The 15500-nt window shown below is 40.7% G+C and overlaps 1 protein-coding gene across 1 annotated transcript in view; it reads right to left on the reverse strand.

Annotated features, from left to right (window-relative positions):
- The window catches only part of LOC137265966 (TWiK family of potassium channels protein 18-like), a 77192-nt gene extending 73713 nt beyond the window's left edge, over positions 1-3479 (reverse strand). The window contains exon 1 of the mRNA XM_067801454.1: positions 3172-3479. Within this exon, the coding sequence (XP_067657555.1) occupies positions 3172-3262 (91 nt within the window). The 5' untranslated portion in view covers positions 3263-3479. The remainder of the gene's footprint in view (positions 1-3171) is intronic.
- Positions 3480-15500: the final 12021 nt, after the last annotated feature.

Below are 15500 nucleotides of genomic sequence, written 5' to 3' on the forward strand. Positions count from 1 at the left end.
ACTAAAATGTATCATTAATCACCATTCTTTGACACACTACAGACTACGGTATATGAACACGACAACCTACATACGCTGTATCTAGATACTCATTTGAGCGTTAGAGAAACCAGGAATAGATGTAACCACACAAATAGCATGGTAGTAGAACTTCAACGGAAGACTAACTTTAAGACCTCTGCGCCTAACTTTATTTTGGGACAGCCCTTGATGTAACCACCTCAAATAGCATGGTAGTTTAAACATCAACAGAGGTCAGGTGATCCGGACGTGATAGCGGAAGAACTTCAACGGAAGACTAACTTTAAGACCTCTGTGCCTAACTTTATTTTGGGACAGCCCTTGATGTAACCACCTCAAATAGCATGGTAGTTGAAACATCAACAAAGGTCAGGTGATCCGGACGTGATAGCGGAAGAACTTCAACGGAAGACTAACTTTAAGACCTCTGCGCCTAACTTTATTTTGGGACAGCCCTTGATGTAACCACCTCAAATAGCATGGTAGTTGAAACATCAACAAAGGTCAGGTGATCCGGACGTGATAGCGGAAGAACTTCAACGGAAGACTAACTTTAAGACCTCTGCGCTAACTTTATTTTGGGACAGCCCTTGATGTAATCACCCAAATGGCAGTTGAAACATCAACAGAGATCAGGTAGCCCTAACGTATTGCCAGTAGAACCTCAAAGGAAGACCCACTTCCACGCCTCTTTAACAAGCTGTATTTTAGAACAGTGCCATTTGCAGTCTCTAATCTAATAATATACTTAATCTGCATACCGATGTCACGTATATTTGAAGGTCTTCATAGCCGCTGAAATAACTAAACCAAAATTAATTGGTTGTGCTCATGTTCTCTGAATCTTTTTCAGCCCAGCGTACACAAACTCTTCACAATAAAAACACACATACTCTTAGTTATTCTATTTGTGTCTGTAAACGTATAAATTTCAAATTACTATGTTGTGAAAGATTTATGAGCTGGCGTTTGAGGTGTATCTATATACATGGACGTGTTTTGAACATATTTATTTCATACAATTGTACAAAGACAGGTCTCGACAAGAAACCCTTAACGTCTCATATTTAGACACCCACAAAAATAAGACATAAAATAGGATAATTAACCTATACACATGAAAAATAAGTGAGAATATAATCAAGACTTTTAGCCATTATAAAACAAAATTTATATTAAGGTGTCTAGACGTTATAATGCATATTGTTACGTAGTAATTCTAGTACCGACCTGATTGTATAAAGTATACAGTGAAAGCTGTCAAAACCGGCATCTGTCCAGTCCAGTCCAGTATAAAATGTCAGTCCCTTCCGCGGCGTGTACATTTATCGCCAGCCCTACAATCCGGCACATTGTCTAAACCGGACTATTTCTTCAGTCCCGATGAGTGACGGTTTAGACAGTTTCCACTGTATATGAACCTATTTCAAAATGAACTATTAGTGGGCAGGTTTGCAGTTTCCTTTCATACAAGGGCTATGGTGAAGTGGTATAACTTTTCGGTGTTACAAGTAGGAATCGAGGACTGTGGGGATGTCGTAGAACTTTTCTGTGTTAAAAGCAGGAACTGTGTCTCAACTCTCTCAACTCTCAGATTTCATGTTCTTGGCATCAGCGATCATGTTACGTTGCGTCAATCACCCTGAGCTGTTATAATTCTTACATGTAAGGTCAAGAAATGTATAAATTTTGAATGCGCTCCCACATACTTTCTCTTTCGCCATGTATTCCATGGGTGATTCTGAAATAATGGCCGTTAGTTGCGTGTATATGAAGAAATGGCATTCAAATCTCTCAAAGGTAGAAAATAGTTTAAGAAGTCAAATCCCCTGCAATTACAAACGATTTACTCACAGTACAGCGCACGAACGTCACCTCTGGGACGACTCATATTCACAATAATGTGTGGATATCGATATTATCTTGGTTTACATATGTTGCAACAGTAAAATTGTTTCCATATGTTTGCACTTCAAACACCGCTGAATGCTGTTTCGATAAGGTTACCACTGAAATTCTGCTTAAATGTTGTTTCATTTGGCTTTGCGTTTCAACATGATTGCAGTTTCAGTACTGTTTGAATATGAATTTATTACATTTTCAACACAAGTGCATTATGTCTGCGACGCTGTTTCAGCATGGTTGCGCCTGATACAGTGTTTCATTATAGCTGCATCAGCTCTATCGCTTTAGTATGTTTGTACTTGTTATTTTGTTTCAGCATGGTTGCACCTGACCAAGTGTTTTAGCATGACTGAACCTGATATACTGTTCCAGCACGGTTGCATCTGGTGTACTGTTTTAGCATGGTTGCTCACAGCATACTGTTTCAGCATAGTTGCACCTGATACTGTTTCAGTATGGTTGCATTATTCACGGTGTTTCAGTGTGGTTGCTACTGATGTACGGTTTCAGCATGGTCGCACATGATGCTGTTTCAGTATGGTTGAAATTATCATTCTGTTTCAGTTTGGTTGCACCTCGGAATTATATTTCAGTATGGTCGCACCGATATACTATTTCAGTATGGCTGCACCTTTTTATGCTGTTTGAGTATGGCTGCACCAAAAAAGTGCTGCGTTAAGTAAAATGTACAATGGTTCTACGTGATTAGACATTTGATATAGTTTCAGTTGTCTCAGTTCGTAGTTTCTTCTCAACTGTACGTTCAACGATCCTGTGACGATATTTCATTATTGTTGCACTTAATGTCAAAGTATGTCATCACTGACCTCCAGTGATCTATTTACATAACATTCCCTGCTGGTTTCTATATTAGGAACAGTGGAATACATTTCAACAGAAAATCTTAAAAGGATAGCTTTTGTCTTTGACGTTCCATGTTCCTATGTGCTAACAACCCTATCGTGTGTAACATTTCCACTTGGTTAAACCGAATATGTTGCACCAGTAACATGCTTCTATACTGATGCACCAGGCTTTTGTCAACTTAGCGAATGACACAGCATTCATTAATGAATACAACCTCGTGAACATATATTAACTTGTACCCCACCTCCATACTGACAAGTCAGTATCCTGAATGATGTGACTTCATCTTGTATGACAGTCACGGTAAAAGGGAGTACTTCTGTGATGCTGCACTTACAAACATTCAACCACCACCTTAAATGACTGTGTTACACTTACCTTCAGGTAATTCAACTTCAACGGAAGGTACAGGTTTCTTGGGAGAACTTCGTTTCTTCCTGTGGAACATAGCGCGCAGGAAGAACGCCATGGTGGTGGGAAGTCGCTGTGAAAACTGTAAATCCTTTTTAAAAGTCAGTCAGAAGTCTAAATCCTGTACAAGAACAGTCTGTCTTCAGCCAGCGCAGAAACTTGGCCAACGAACGTCGCTTGTCTACACAATGCGAGTCACCAGTACGCCCTATCACAGTCTAAATAATCAATCTCTAGCTAGATATGCATATAAATAGCCGGTGCACAACGGTCGTTTGAATTGTGCCTTCACACAGTAATCTATATACCGCGTACAGCGTTACTGCGCGTATATCATCGTCGCATACATACGTATTGCAGTAACTGAATTCCGAGCTTCTTCCTTCTCGCACTTGAGTTAATGTTGAGAATCCTTCACCTGAAACATGTTGCACTTGTAGACTTGTGACACACTGTATCCACTGCAGCGGACTGAGAGAGATGGTCTTTACGGCTGTTTGTACAATATCTCTGTTTGAGTCAGATGCAGCACCAACTGTCACCGACTGTAATAGGATAGAACAGTTTTAATTAATTCACAAAGCACCACTGTAGAGAAAAATACGAAAATCACTAAACAATGTGGGCTGCATGGGCAACATCCTGAATAGCACGAGGAATGACTTCAACTTTTCACTACTTGCGCTCCCTACTAAAGTATATTCCAGCAGGTCTGGTCCTTGGTTTCCACATTTCTTATCTTTTGAGGAGCGATTCAGTATGTTCTTTCAAGGGTGCTTTCAAGGAGAGGCAAGGCCTTTAAATATTTCATTTCTAAATTTGAGTTGTTTGTAACATTCCACCCCTATGTCGGCGGTCTGTACATAATCGAGTGCAGACCAGACTATCCAGAGGTCAATAGCATGAGCGTCGATCTTCGCAACTGGGATACGATGACATGTGTCAACCAAACCGGCGAGCATGACCACCCGATCCCGTTAATCGCCACTTAGGACAAGGGTAGGTTGCTGAATTCTAACCCGGAACTTCACGGGTTGTTTTCAATCTGGATGATCAACATAGACAACACAGAATCACTTTTGTTGGTGGTGGACATTACCATTACTGCTCATCAGCACTGCTTTTACATAATTCTGTGGTTGCATTTATTCTACAGTTGAATAAGTACTGTCGCTCTATTTATACTGCCACTGTGATTCATTTGAAGCAAAATACAGTTGTTGATTAGATCACATTTCCTTCTTGCTTTTTTGTTCCATACCAAGTTCTTTCTGAACATATAACAGTTAATCATCGCCACGAAACATGATCCATAGAAATATGTTCGTTGTGTACTCGGAACCTTTAAATGAATTTCGTGTGATGATCGAAATGCTTTTGTCGCATTATTCATGCAAGGACATAGTGTAACCATCATGACATACACCAGATGCATTTATGTACCTGGCTAGGATTTTGATGTCTGTATTACATGCACTTAGTAATTCACACATAACATTCAGTAATCCGTATTTGTATTGGACACACACTCGTGACTATCCGGGTTAGAACTGATTGTCAGTAACGGTGCTTGTCGCACAAGGCAACTAACGAGATCGGGTGGTCAGGCTCACTGACTAAATGGGCACCTGTGATCGTATCCCATTTGCGCAGGTCCCATTCCTGAAAGCGATCGTAGGGCCAAATTATTCGTAAGTCTATGTTAAAGTACGGGAGTTACGATCATCTTAAAGCTACGACAGTCGTAAGTCTATGTTAAAGTATGGGAGCTACGATCATCTTAAAGCTACGACAGTCGTAAGTCTATGTTAAAGTATGGGAGTTGCGATCGACTGATTGCTACGACAGTCGTAAGTCTATGTTAAAGTATGGGAGTTACGATCGACTGATTGCTACGACAGTCATAAGTCTATGTTAAAGTATGGGAGCTACGATCATCTGAAAGCTAGGACAGTCGTAAGTCTATGTTAAAGTATGGGAGTTGCGATCATCTTAAAGCTACGACAGTCGTAAGTCTATGTTAAAGTATGGGAGCTACGATCATCTGAAAGCTAGGACAGTCGTAAGTCTATGTTAAAGTATGGGAGTTGCGATCGACTGATTGCTACGACAGTCGTAAGTCTGTGTTAATGTATGGGAGTTACGATCGACTGATTGCTACGACAGTCGTAAGTCTGTGTTAAAGTATGGGAGTTACGATCGACTGATTGCTACGACAGTCGTAAGTCTATGTTAAAGTATGGGAGCTACGATCATCTTAAAGCTACGACAGTCGTAAGTCTATGTTAAAGTATGGGAGTTGCGATCGACTGATTGCTACGACAGTCGTAAGTCTATGTTAAAGTATGGGAGTTACGATCGACTGATTGCTACGACAGTCGTAAGTCTATGTTAAAGTATGGGAGTTACGATCGACTGATTGCTACGACAGTCATAAGTCTATGTTAAAGTATGGGAGTTACGATCATCTTAAAGCTAGGACAGTCGTAAGTCTATGTTAAAGTATGGGAGCTACGATCATCTTAAAGCTAGGACAGTCGTAAGTCTATGTTAATGTATGGGAGCTACGTCATCTGAAAGCTAGGACAGTCGTAAGTCTATGTTAAAGTATGGGAGCTGCGATCATCTTAAAGCTACGACAGTCGTAAGTCTATGTTAAAGTATGGGAGCTACGATCATCTGAAAGCTAGGACAGTCGTAAGTCTATGTTAAAGTATGGGAGTTGCGATCGACTGATTGCTACGACAGTCGTAAGTCTGTGTTAAAGTATGGGAGTTGCGACTGTCGTGGCGTTACGATTGCTTTCAGGAACGGGGTCCAGATCGATGTTCATCCTTTTGAGCACTGGATTGTCTGGTCCAGATTCGATTGTTACAGACCTCCGCTATATAGCTGGCATATTGCTGAGTGCAGCGTTAAGCAATAATACAATGAACCAATTTGTCTTTGACACTAAGCCACTATTTAGGTAATATACTACAAACGAAAAAAAGTATGGGAACACTCTACAAGCTGCTGGGAAAGTCTGTCTTCCACATGCACCAGTCTGTTCTGTTAGGCCTTAGAATATAACATGGTGCTGGTGTGTCTCACCTCCCTTTTTTCGCTGTTTTTCACAATGTTTCATTTTACTCAAGTTCGACCAATATTGAATCCGTTGCTTCACTTGAAGCCTTAAGATGCCTTTTAAAGTGCACATTAAGCACACAAAACGTCCCCCTTAGAGCATAAATGACCAAACCACGTGTACATGTGTAGATGTCTATACATGACTATGAGATTTTACGGTGTTCCCATACGTTTTACTTGTAGTATAAGTTTGGGCTGCGGCCATGTTTCCAAAATGCACAATGAAACACTTATAAGCAAAACAAACACGGAAACGATTTTTCTGTATAACCTTGACAGCATGGCATCGTCTGGAACTGTTCAGTTGATGAATAATAAACGTATTCTGAAGCTGAAATTTCAGTTCCAGTTCGTCAGCGTGATAAATTTCTTCGACGACAGGATATGTTGTGATATTTGTGGCCGTTCGTGGGAAAAAGGATTTTTTCTTTTGAGATATAGACGTGGCAAGGAGAGATGATGACGGACGCTCTGACTTCTCTCACACACTTCCTGTTTATATTGCATGGCCTTCATTTGGAGAGGCGTCATGGTTGTTATGCCGCCCTTATTTATAATTTAGAACACCATCACCTACACCAAGAGATGCCACATATTTTGTTTTAACTACGAAAAATGGAATTAAAGTGGAAGACATAGCAACACAAGAATGCATTTGTATTAATAAATTAGGGAGAAACGTGTCTGTTATTCCAAAGTAGGGGAGGTGGGTAGCCCAGTGGTTAGAGCGTTCGCTCGTCACTTTGAAAACCCGTGTTCGATTCCCCACATTTGTAGAATGAGTGAAGTCTATTTCTGGTGTCCCTAGCCGTAATATTGCTGGAATATTGTTTAACGGCGTAAAACTAAACTCACTCGTTTCTTTAAAGCAGGGCGTGAGAGTTTAAAAAGGAACGTCCAATCCGAAACTCCAGCAATTGTAACAAATATGAAATGAATAACAAAATGGCACAAAAATCCTCATGCTCTAAGTTTGATGTTTAATATATTTCTGTCTCTTGTATATTAGTTACGCATTATTCAAGACGGTGGGAATGGTGTAAACACCTTCAGGATGTCATTTTGGGTCCCTGTTCACAAAGCTGTCTTAGCGTTGTGACTTTCGTAAATACTATGATTTAACATAGACTTAACACAGTGTAAATAACAAACTGCGTGACAAAATGTATGTAAGAAATCACCTTTGAACCAGAATAATATATTGAGCAAACAACGAGCAAGGTTGTGAATCACAATACAGATTTCTAGTACAATGCAGTTGAGTCACAAGTGTAAGGTAATGGGTCGCAAATATCAAATATTTACTCACTAGAGTCTTGGCATTTGCAGTGAGACCTGATATGCTAAATGGGGCCTGTTTGCAATGAGAGCGGTCAGGCAAGAAGTCTCCATCTTGAATATTAATGATGTTTTGACAGACAGACGATGTCGGCAGGCAGACGTACACAACTCCGGCATAATTCTAAGTGTAAATCCGCGAGTGCTTGTCAACATACCAGCCTTTATATCTAATGACACGGTGTCGAGAACATTTATGCAAACGTGGCTATATCGATGTTCACTTACATCTTTCTCTATAGCCGGAAGTCAACAAGATAAACACGCAGTCAAGGGAGGTAACTCTGGAGCTGCTAAAATACTGTTGCCACTGAACATACATGACGTGAGACCCATAACTATCACCTTATCGATGATTGAACAAATTAAAAAACAAAAACACGCTCTCGTAACCACAGCCGTAAGATCGGTTTCTGAAACGGGATCCTGGTGGGCAGATTGGAGTTTTATTCCACATTTATCACGGTTAGAAAAACGGTTAGCATTTTGTGGTTTGTGGATCGTGGGTTGTGTCTGGCAGGTGTGAGTGTAAGTGGTGGATGCGCCAGTTGATACACAAATAATGGACATAAAATAACTCCTTGATGATAACTACCTTGATGTCTAATCTTCAGCGATATAGGTGAATGGACCGGATTTACGGAGCTTTAAGCAAGAGTTCTGGAATATCATGCTGGTCGCCACGATTGGGCGTCATACATTGTACCCATGAGGGAAAACTAACCCGTGTCTTCGGCGTGACGAGCCAATGCTTTAACCACTAGGCTAACCCGCCGCTTTTTTTGCGTGAGAAGTGAATGCTGTGACCACAGGGCTTCAGCAATATACCATGACCATGACTGGGCTTCACACATTTTAGGGGAATCAAACCCGTGCCTGCGACGTGAGGAGTGAACACTTAACCACTGAGCTATCCACCGTAAAACCTTAAGTAAAATTATTGGTAGATTCAACGTAATGACTAGCTAGGATGATCTTTAACAAATGGTACAGTATAGAATATGTTCCCATCAATAAAACCTAGTGTAGAAGCGGAATTTCCACATCTCGAAGAGACTTCTGCTAGAGACAGAATCGATTTAAGAATCCCGACTGAATCAAGAATACTGTTTATGATTCAATAACGAATATGGATGATACCAGGTGCTCGCGAAAACTGAGAGCATCCTGGAGATTACAGCTGTTCATATCTAAACAAGAGGTTTGTGGCGTGATCAATGCGGTTTGTAAACAATATAAACATCTCACCTTAGCATACTCAGCCGTGAGAATATAGACATCGAGCACGTTGATGAACATATCTATCCCCAGTAAGCACAATACACTCACTGCATGCCACGCCAGTAATCCTTCACGCTGTACCTTCACAGACAACGATGCATAGGAACAGCACTACGTGGGTCACAGACCCACAGGCAACAGCAGGCTGTAACACCGCGGGCAACTCCCAGAGAGCCATTTTTCAGTATCTGCAGCATATTACTGTTCCATGTAGCCCCTGGTTGAGAAAAGTCTCCCCAAGTCAATATTTTGAGGATAAAGTTAAGTGGAATCAACACTCCGATGTTATGAACTGTTGCTGTGGTAATAACAAGATGCTCTCCATGTTGAAGATATTATGCGCCACATTCCAGTCTAAGCAATAAGCTTAAGTAAGTAGCTGTTGTTTAAAATAGTGCCTTCGACGAGAAATGTACGTTCGGTCGTTCATTTTTTGTTAGTACATTGTTTAAGGTTGGAGTCTGTATTATCGCAAGTATATGGCTGCTGTCTGTAAATAATCGTGTCTCGACTAAGCAAACTGGAGATCAACATCATGAAGATCGATTTACGCAAATGGGATACAATGGCGTGAGTGAATCAACACAGCGAGACTGACCACTTAATTAAGTCCCTTCTTACGACAACTACGCAAGGCTAAATATTCTTACCCGGATATTCGTGGGTGTCCGCTATTGCATGACAGCACTTTAATAGTTATCTCTTGAGTTTAACTGAGCATTTATCAAGTTACATTCTGGTTACCGAGATAGTCGTCTTCATTAAACCATTATATGGATGGATACTACAAACGGGTCGGCATACTGTATGTATGTATGTATGTATGTATGTATGTATGTATGTATGTATGTATGTATGTATGTATGTATGTATGTATGTATGTATGTATGTATGTATGCTGCATGTATGCATGCTGCATGCATGCATGTGTGTGTGTGCGTGGTGTGCATGTGCGCGTGTGCGTCTGTACTGTATTAGGATGGAGGTCTGGATGCCCCCCGTCTTCAACGTTTACTCAAACCATCTCCATTACAACCCGCTTAAATAAATACCGCTTGCATATTTTTCAACAGTAAAATCTCAACATGCTGTACTATTTGTTGTGGACACAATGCAGTCAAGTTGGACATAATATGCACCGCCCCATTAAGTTAACTAGAAGCGTTCCCGACATAATTACTGAATCAGATATATGTGTGCACAATGTCTGCCCTGTACGTGTTTGATTACCGTCAAACTGTTGTACATGAACATTTGACCTTATCAATATTATTAATCACAGTTTGGTCAGTGTGCATTTCTCAAGTGCTCAGTATACATGCCCTATAGCACTAATGCCGATCATTTACATTTTAAACAGCCTAAATTGCAGTTTATTGAAAATAAGCCAACGGATGATAGGATTATCAACGTAGGTTGTGAAATTAATGAAAGCAGCTCTCCATCGTTTAAGGTAATGGTGAGAGAAGGTTGATGAGCGCTGTCGCGATGTCACAAATGTTCCTTCCGTTTTGCATAATTTACTTATTATTTTATGTGTTTATATTTATCCTGATGATATTCGTTGCCTAGCAACAGATCGTGATAGGTCGTTTCCTTCCCACGGTATAATTTGTTATTTTGTTAATTTGAAGGAGAAAAGAAGAAGTAGCACTCAAGCAACCCAGTCCAGAAGGTGAGAGTGAGTGAGTTTAGTTTTACGCCGTACGCGCTTAGTAAACAACCAAGTTTGAACCAGACAATCAAGTGATCAACAGCATGAACTTCGATCTGCGCAATGGGGAACCGATGATGACATATGTCAACCAAGTCAGCGAGCCTGACCATCCGATCCCGTTAGTCGCCTCTTACGACATGCGTACTCCCCTTTTATGGTCGGCATGGGTTGCTGAAGGCCTATTCTTCCCCGGACATTAACGGGTCTAGTCCAGAGGGCTACAAAGCTATTAAAATTGACAACGATCCCTTTAAATTCCTTAAAAAGGTGTGACAGCATTATTTGTTAAATGTCAACTGAAGCTGTCGCGCCTTAAAGAAATCCTAATATTAAATATCAAAATACAACTGAAAGAGTTGAATACATCGGGTGAGTAATTATATTCTATCAGCTAAAATCAATATATATATCTATAAAATTAATATATCAAACATTTAACTTCAGCATTTTTATCTCAAATTTATCTCATTCCTCGGTTATTTCTTTCCCACTCTGCCAATAAGTCAGAGTGACCAAATCATTCAACAGGTTCAAGGGTCTTCTATGATACAATGCTAGCTGAAAATCTTAAACCCCACAGGTGCCAAAAATGGGAAAACATTATTTAATTGTATTGATTTTGATTGGTGTTTGATTTTTGATACTTGCAGAAAGAATTTAAAAGATGCAAAATTGTCAGATTTCCATTATAGATTTCTGCATTGAATTTTATCTACCAAAAAGAACTTTTAATGACATTTCTACGTTTGAAGCATTTTGAACAAAGATGTCCTGTGTCACATGAACACTTGACTTGCCTTTTAACGTGCTTGTCATGAGTGCCACCGATGCGGACGAAACAAACCCACCTGTTCAAACATCTAATACTCCCTCAGTACATGATTCATACACATATTCTCATTGTATATAGTCGGACTTTTACAAATGACGCTGCTTAAAGCAGATATTCCTTCTAATAATGGATAGACATAAACTTTTTCGTCTTCTTTTTCCCCTCCATTGCCACCTTCTCCTTCGCCCCCTCCTCCTACTTCGCGATCTTCTCGTCTTCCTTTTTCTGCCTCGTCTTTCTATCCACTACTGTTGTCTTCTTTTCCTCCTTCTCTTTCTCTACCCTTTTTTTCTTCTTCGTCCCGTTCTTCTTCGTATTCTCCGTCCCCTTTGTCTTCCTCTGTTCCCAAACCTGTGAAGATCTGGGTTGAATTGGTCTTCAGCAACCCATGCTTTCGTAATAGGCGACTAACGAGATTGGGTGGTCAGGTTCCCTGACTTTGTTGACACATGCCACTGTATCCCAGTTGTATAGATCAGTGCTCACTGGATTGTCTACTCCAGGCTTTACAGACCGCTACCATATGCCTGCAATATTGCTGAATGCTGTGTAAAACTAAACTCAATAAATCACTCAGTTATTCTCTCTCGTCTTCTAACCTTCCTTAATCGTCGTCTTCTACGTTCCTTTTCTCCCCTTCTTCGCCTTCTCCTCTTACTGGTTCCTCGCCTTCTGTCTTTTCCTCTCCCCCCTCCTTCTCATATTAAAATCAATATAGGGGATACACCGCAGCAGAGAGCGTTAGGGAGGTCCTGGCACAGTCAGGCACGTTAAGTTCATCATGAGGTCAGGGCCTTTGGACTATACATACGCAGCCCAGACAGCGAATGACACTTCTCCCACGGTGGGTGCACGGCCTAGTCGGGCCCACCAAGAACTTTTCGGAGTGAGTGAGTGAGTTGGGTTTTACGCCGCACACAGCAATATTCCAGCCATATGGCGTCTGTCTGTAAATAATCGAGTCTGGACCAGACAATCCAGTGATCGACAACATGAGCATCGATCTGAGCAATTGGGATGTGTTAACCAAGTCAGCGATCCTGACCACCCGATCCCATTAGTCGCCTCTCACGACAAGCATAGTCGCCTTGTACGACAAGCATGGGTTGCTGAAGGCCTATTCTAACCTGGACCTTCGCGGGTCGCTTTTCGGAAAATACACAACCTTTAGCATCAACAAGAAGTGTTGTGTCGACGGCAGCAAGCCGCGTAGACTCCCGTCATCAGTAGAGAGATTCATCGTGCTATCATCATCATAGTAATCGGCCATCAAGGTATGAGTCAATGATACTTCTTTCACTGGAGATGGTTACATGATTTTCTGTGGGTTAATTTGCTGTACATAATCTTGCACCTTGAGCCATCGTCAGATGATTAAATTACATAGTTGTTCTTAAATATTCTATTCCATCAGACACTCGAAGAGTTTCAACATAGGCATATCCGACTTCCCTAATTCACTCATAAACGTACATTGTGAAAATTTAATGAATGGACTAATCCTGTACAGCTGGAAATATTTGCTCTAAACAACACGAACATTAAATAAACAGTTTAGACATAAAATAACAACAGTGCAACGCTAAACAACAACCAACAAAATAAAAACATCAGTATCAGAGACTGAGCGTTATCGATCAGCGACCGGTGACAACAATTACCGATCAGTTTAGCATCACAATGCACAGTGGAAGTCCTCGTTAATGCAACGGCGTAGAGTAAGCTCATTATATGGTCGAGAGAGATGTCACATCGACATTTGATGCGTACAAAGCACTCTGGTGTCATGTCAACCCGGATGATTATATGAATATGAGCCATAATGAGCTCCAGTACCTATTGTTCATTTTTTATTCGATACATTGTTATTAATATACGGCAATTTCCACCGAGCTGGTAAAAGCCTTGTACCACGTGTTCATGCATAATACATGCATAATACATGCATAAGTACCATAATACATCATCAGAGAATAATCAGAGGCCATTATCTCTAGAAACAGATTCACTAGGCCAAAAAGGCACACTGCTTGAACGTATTCGGCCGCCAAAAATCAGGGATGTTAGCAGGTGTCCAAAGTGTTAGCAGTCCTCCTGCTGTTAGCATAGGCCACCGCTATGAAACTGATATTTCGGTTTTCCGAAGAATCGAAAGTAAATTCCTCCACTTCTGTTTTCTTAGTTAAATGGACCATGCTTCAGTTTTGCAGTAATCTGCGTTATCATGTAAGCATTATTCCGTTTTATACCTTTTATACGTTTTTTAAATCTTGTAATTAGACTAATTAGTAAGCTCATAATTGAACAAAGGGGATAGTCCTAAGGATATAGAATTTCGTTATCACAATATGTTGCTGTAACAAAGAAGTTGTATATCCACAGTACCCTACCCATTGTCCACCACTTTGACCTCTAAATGCCAATAAAGAAGAAACTCATACACATGTATTTAGTTGTTTCGATGCTTAAATGACCAAAGTACATGCATTTTTACTCAGGGATTCTAGCGAATTCGAGTCCCATAACACACAAAAACAGAAAGGTTGAGAATTAACTATTAAAGTGAACTGCCTAAAACATTCTCACGCTTGGAGTGCACATGTGGCCCTTATCGCGGACATAAAGTTCCAGATTCATTCATCACTTGGAGTGTACCGTGAGAACGCCAAGGGTAATAATTTTGTTTTCTGAACAAAATAACACGCCTTAACGGAAAGACATATTTTTCAATTATATTGTGAAACATCAAATTCATGTATGCACAGTGTCGTGACTTATAAGCAATTCGGTTATCTTAATTATTCATCGAATTTCTTTGACATTCGTTGTTTTGCTCTGCTACCTTCATTGAATGTTAAATATGTTCATGGCCCACAAGGCCTGTGAGGCTCTTAAAATGTGCTGGTTGGTTTAAAATATTGATAAACACTGTTGCATGTTAGAAGGTGTTTGTCCGACTCATTCTCTGAACAATGATGGTGGTCAAAGTGTGTACATAACTGTTAAGATCCGAGTTAGCATTGGTCTTTAGAAACCCATGCTTGTCGTATGAGGATCGGGTGGCTAGGCTCACTTAGCTGATTGACACGATGCCGTGCATTAACTGCGTAGATCGATGCTCATGCTGTTGATCACTGGATTGCCTGGTCTAGACTTGATTATTTACATACCGCCACCACATCGCTGAACATTGCTGAGTGCGGCGTTAAACAGCAAACATGTGTAGAGTGTATACATATTGTGTTCCAGTGAGTGAGTATAATTTTACGCCGCTCTCAGTATTCCAGCAACATCTCGACTGGAAACGCCAGAAATGGGCTTCACACATTGTATATATGTGGGATATCAAACCTGGGTTTTCAGCGTGACGAGAGGACGCTTGAACTAGTAGGCTACCTCACCGCCCCGAATAACGTATTATTGGGTCCAGTTGTTTCTTGTTTTGAAATATGGTCGTTTTCCGAAAAGAAAACGCTATCGCAAAAAGTCAACAAAAGTACATTGCCTTGAATTAATTTCCTTAAAATACTAATGACATTCGAGCCACTTGAGTAAACATCGGATAAATTCCATTCCCGAAGCAAACCGGACTGTCCGAACGCTTAGTGATTCCAGCGTTCGATCCCAAGCATGGTTACAGTGCATGAAAGCCATGAACATCCGGGTTAGAATTGGTCTTCAGCAACAATGCCTGTCGTGAGAGGCGACCAACGTGCTCGGGTGGACAGGCTCGTCGACTTATTTGCGTAAATCGATGCTCATGCTATTGATCACTAGATTATTCGGTTGATTTACTTTACAGACCTTCGCCAAACTGCTGTAATATTGCTGACAACAACAAAAAAACAACAGCAAACAAACATAAAGACTGTGTTCGTGCGTTGTTAAAGGCGGCATAAAACCATACTTACTTTACGATGGTTGTGTGTGGCGATTTAGAGGATCCCTTAGTCTTGACGCTGACAACAAATAACAGAATGAAACACATTGATTACATTG

This window comes from Haliotis asinina, chromosome 15, assembly GCF_037392515.1.
Source record: "Haliotis asinina isolate JCU_RB_2024 chromosome 15, JCU_Hal_asi_v2, whole genome shotgun sequence".
Classification (NCBI taxonomy): domain Eukaryota; kingdom Metazoa; phylum Mollusca; class Gastropoda; order Lepetellida; family Haliotidae; genus Haliotis; species Haliotis asinina.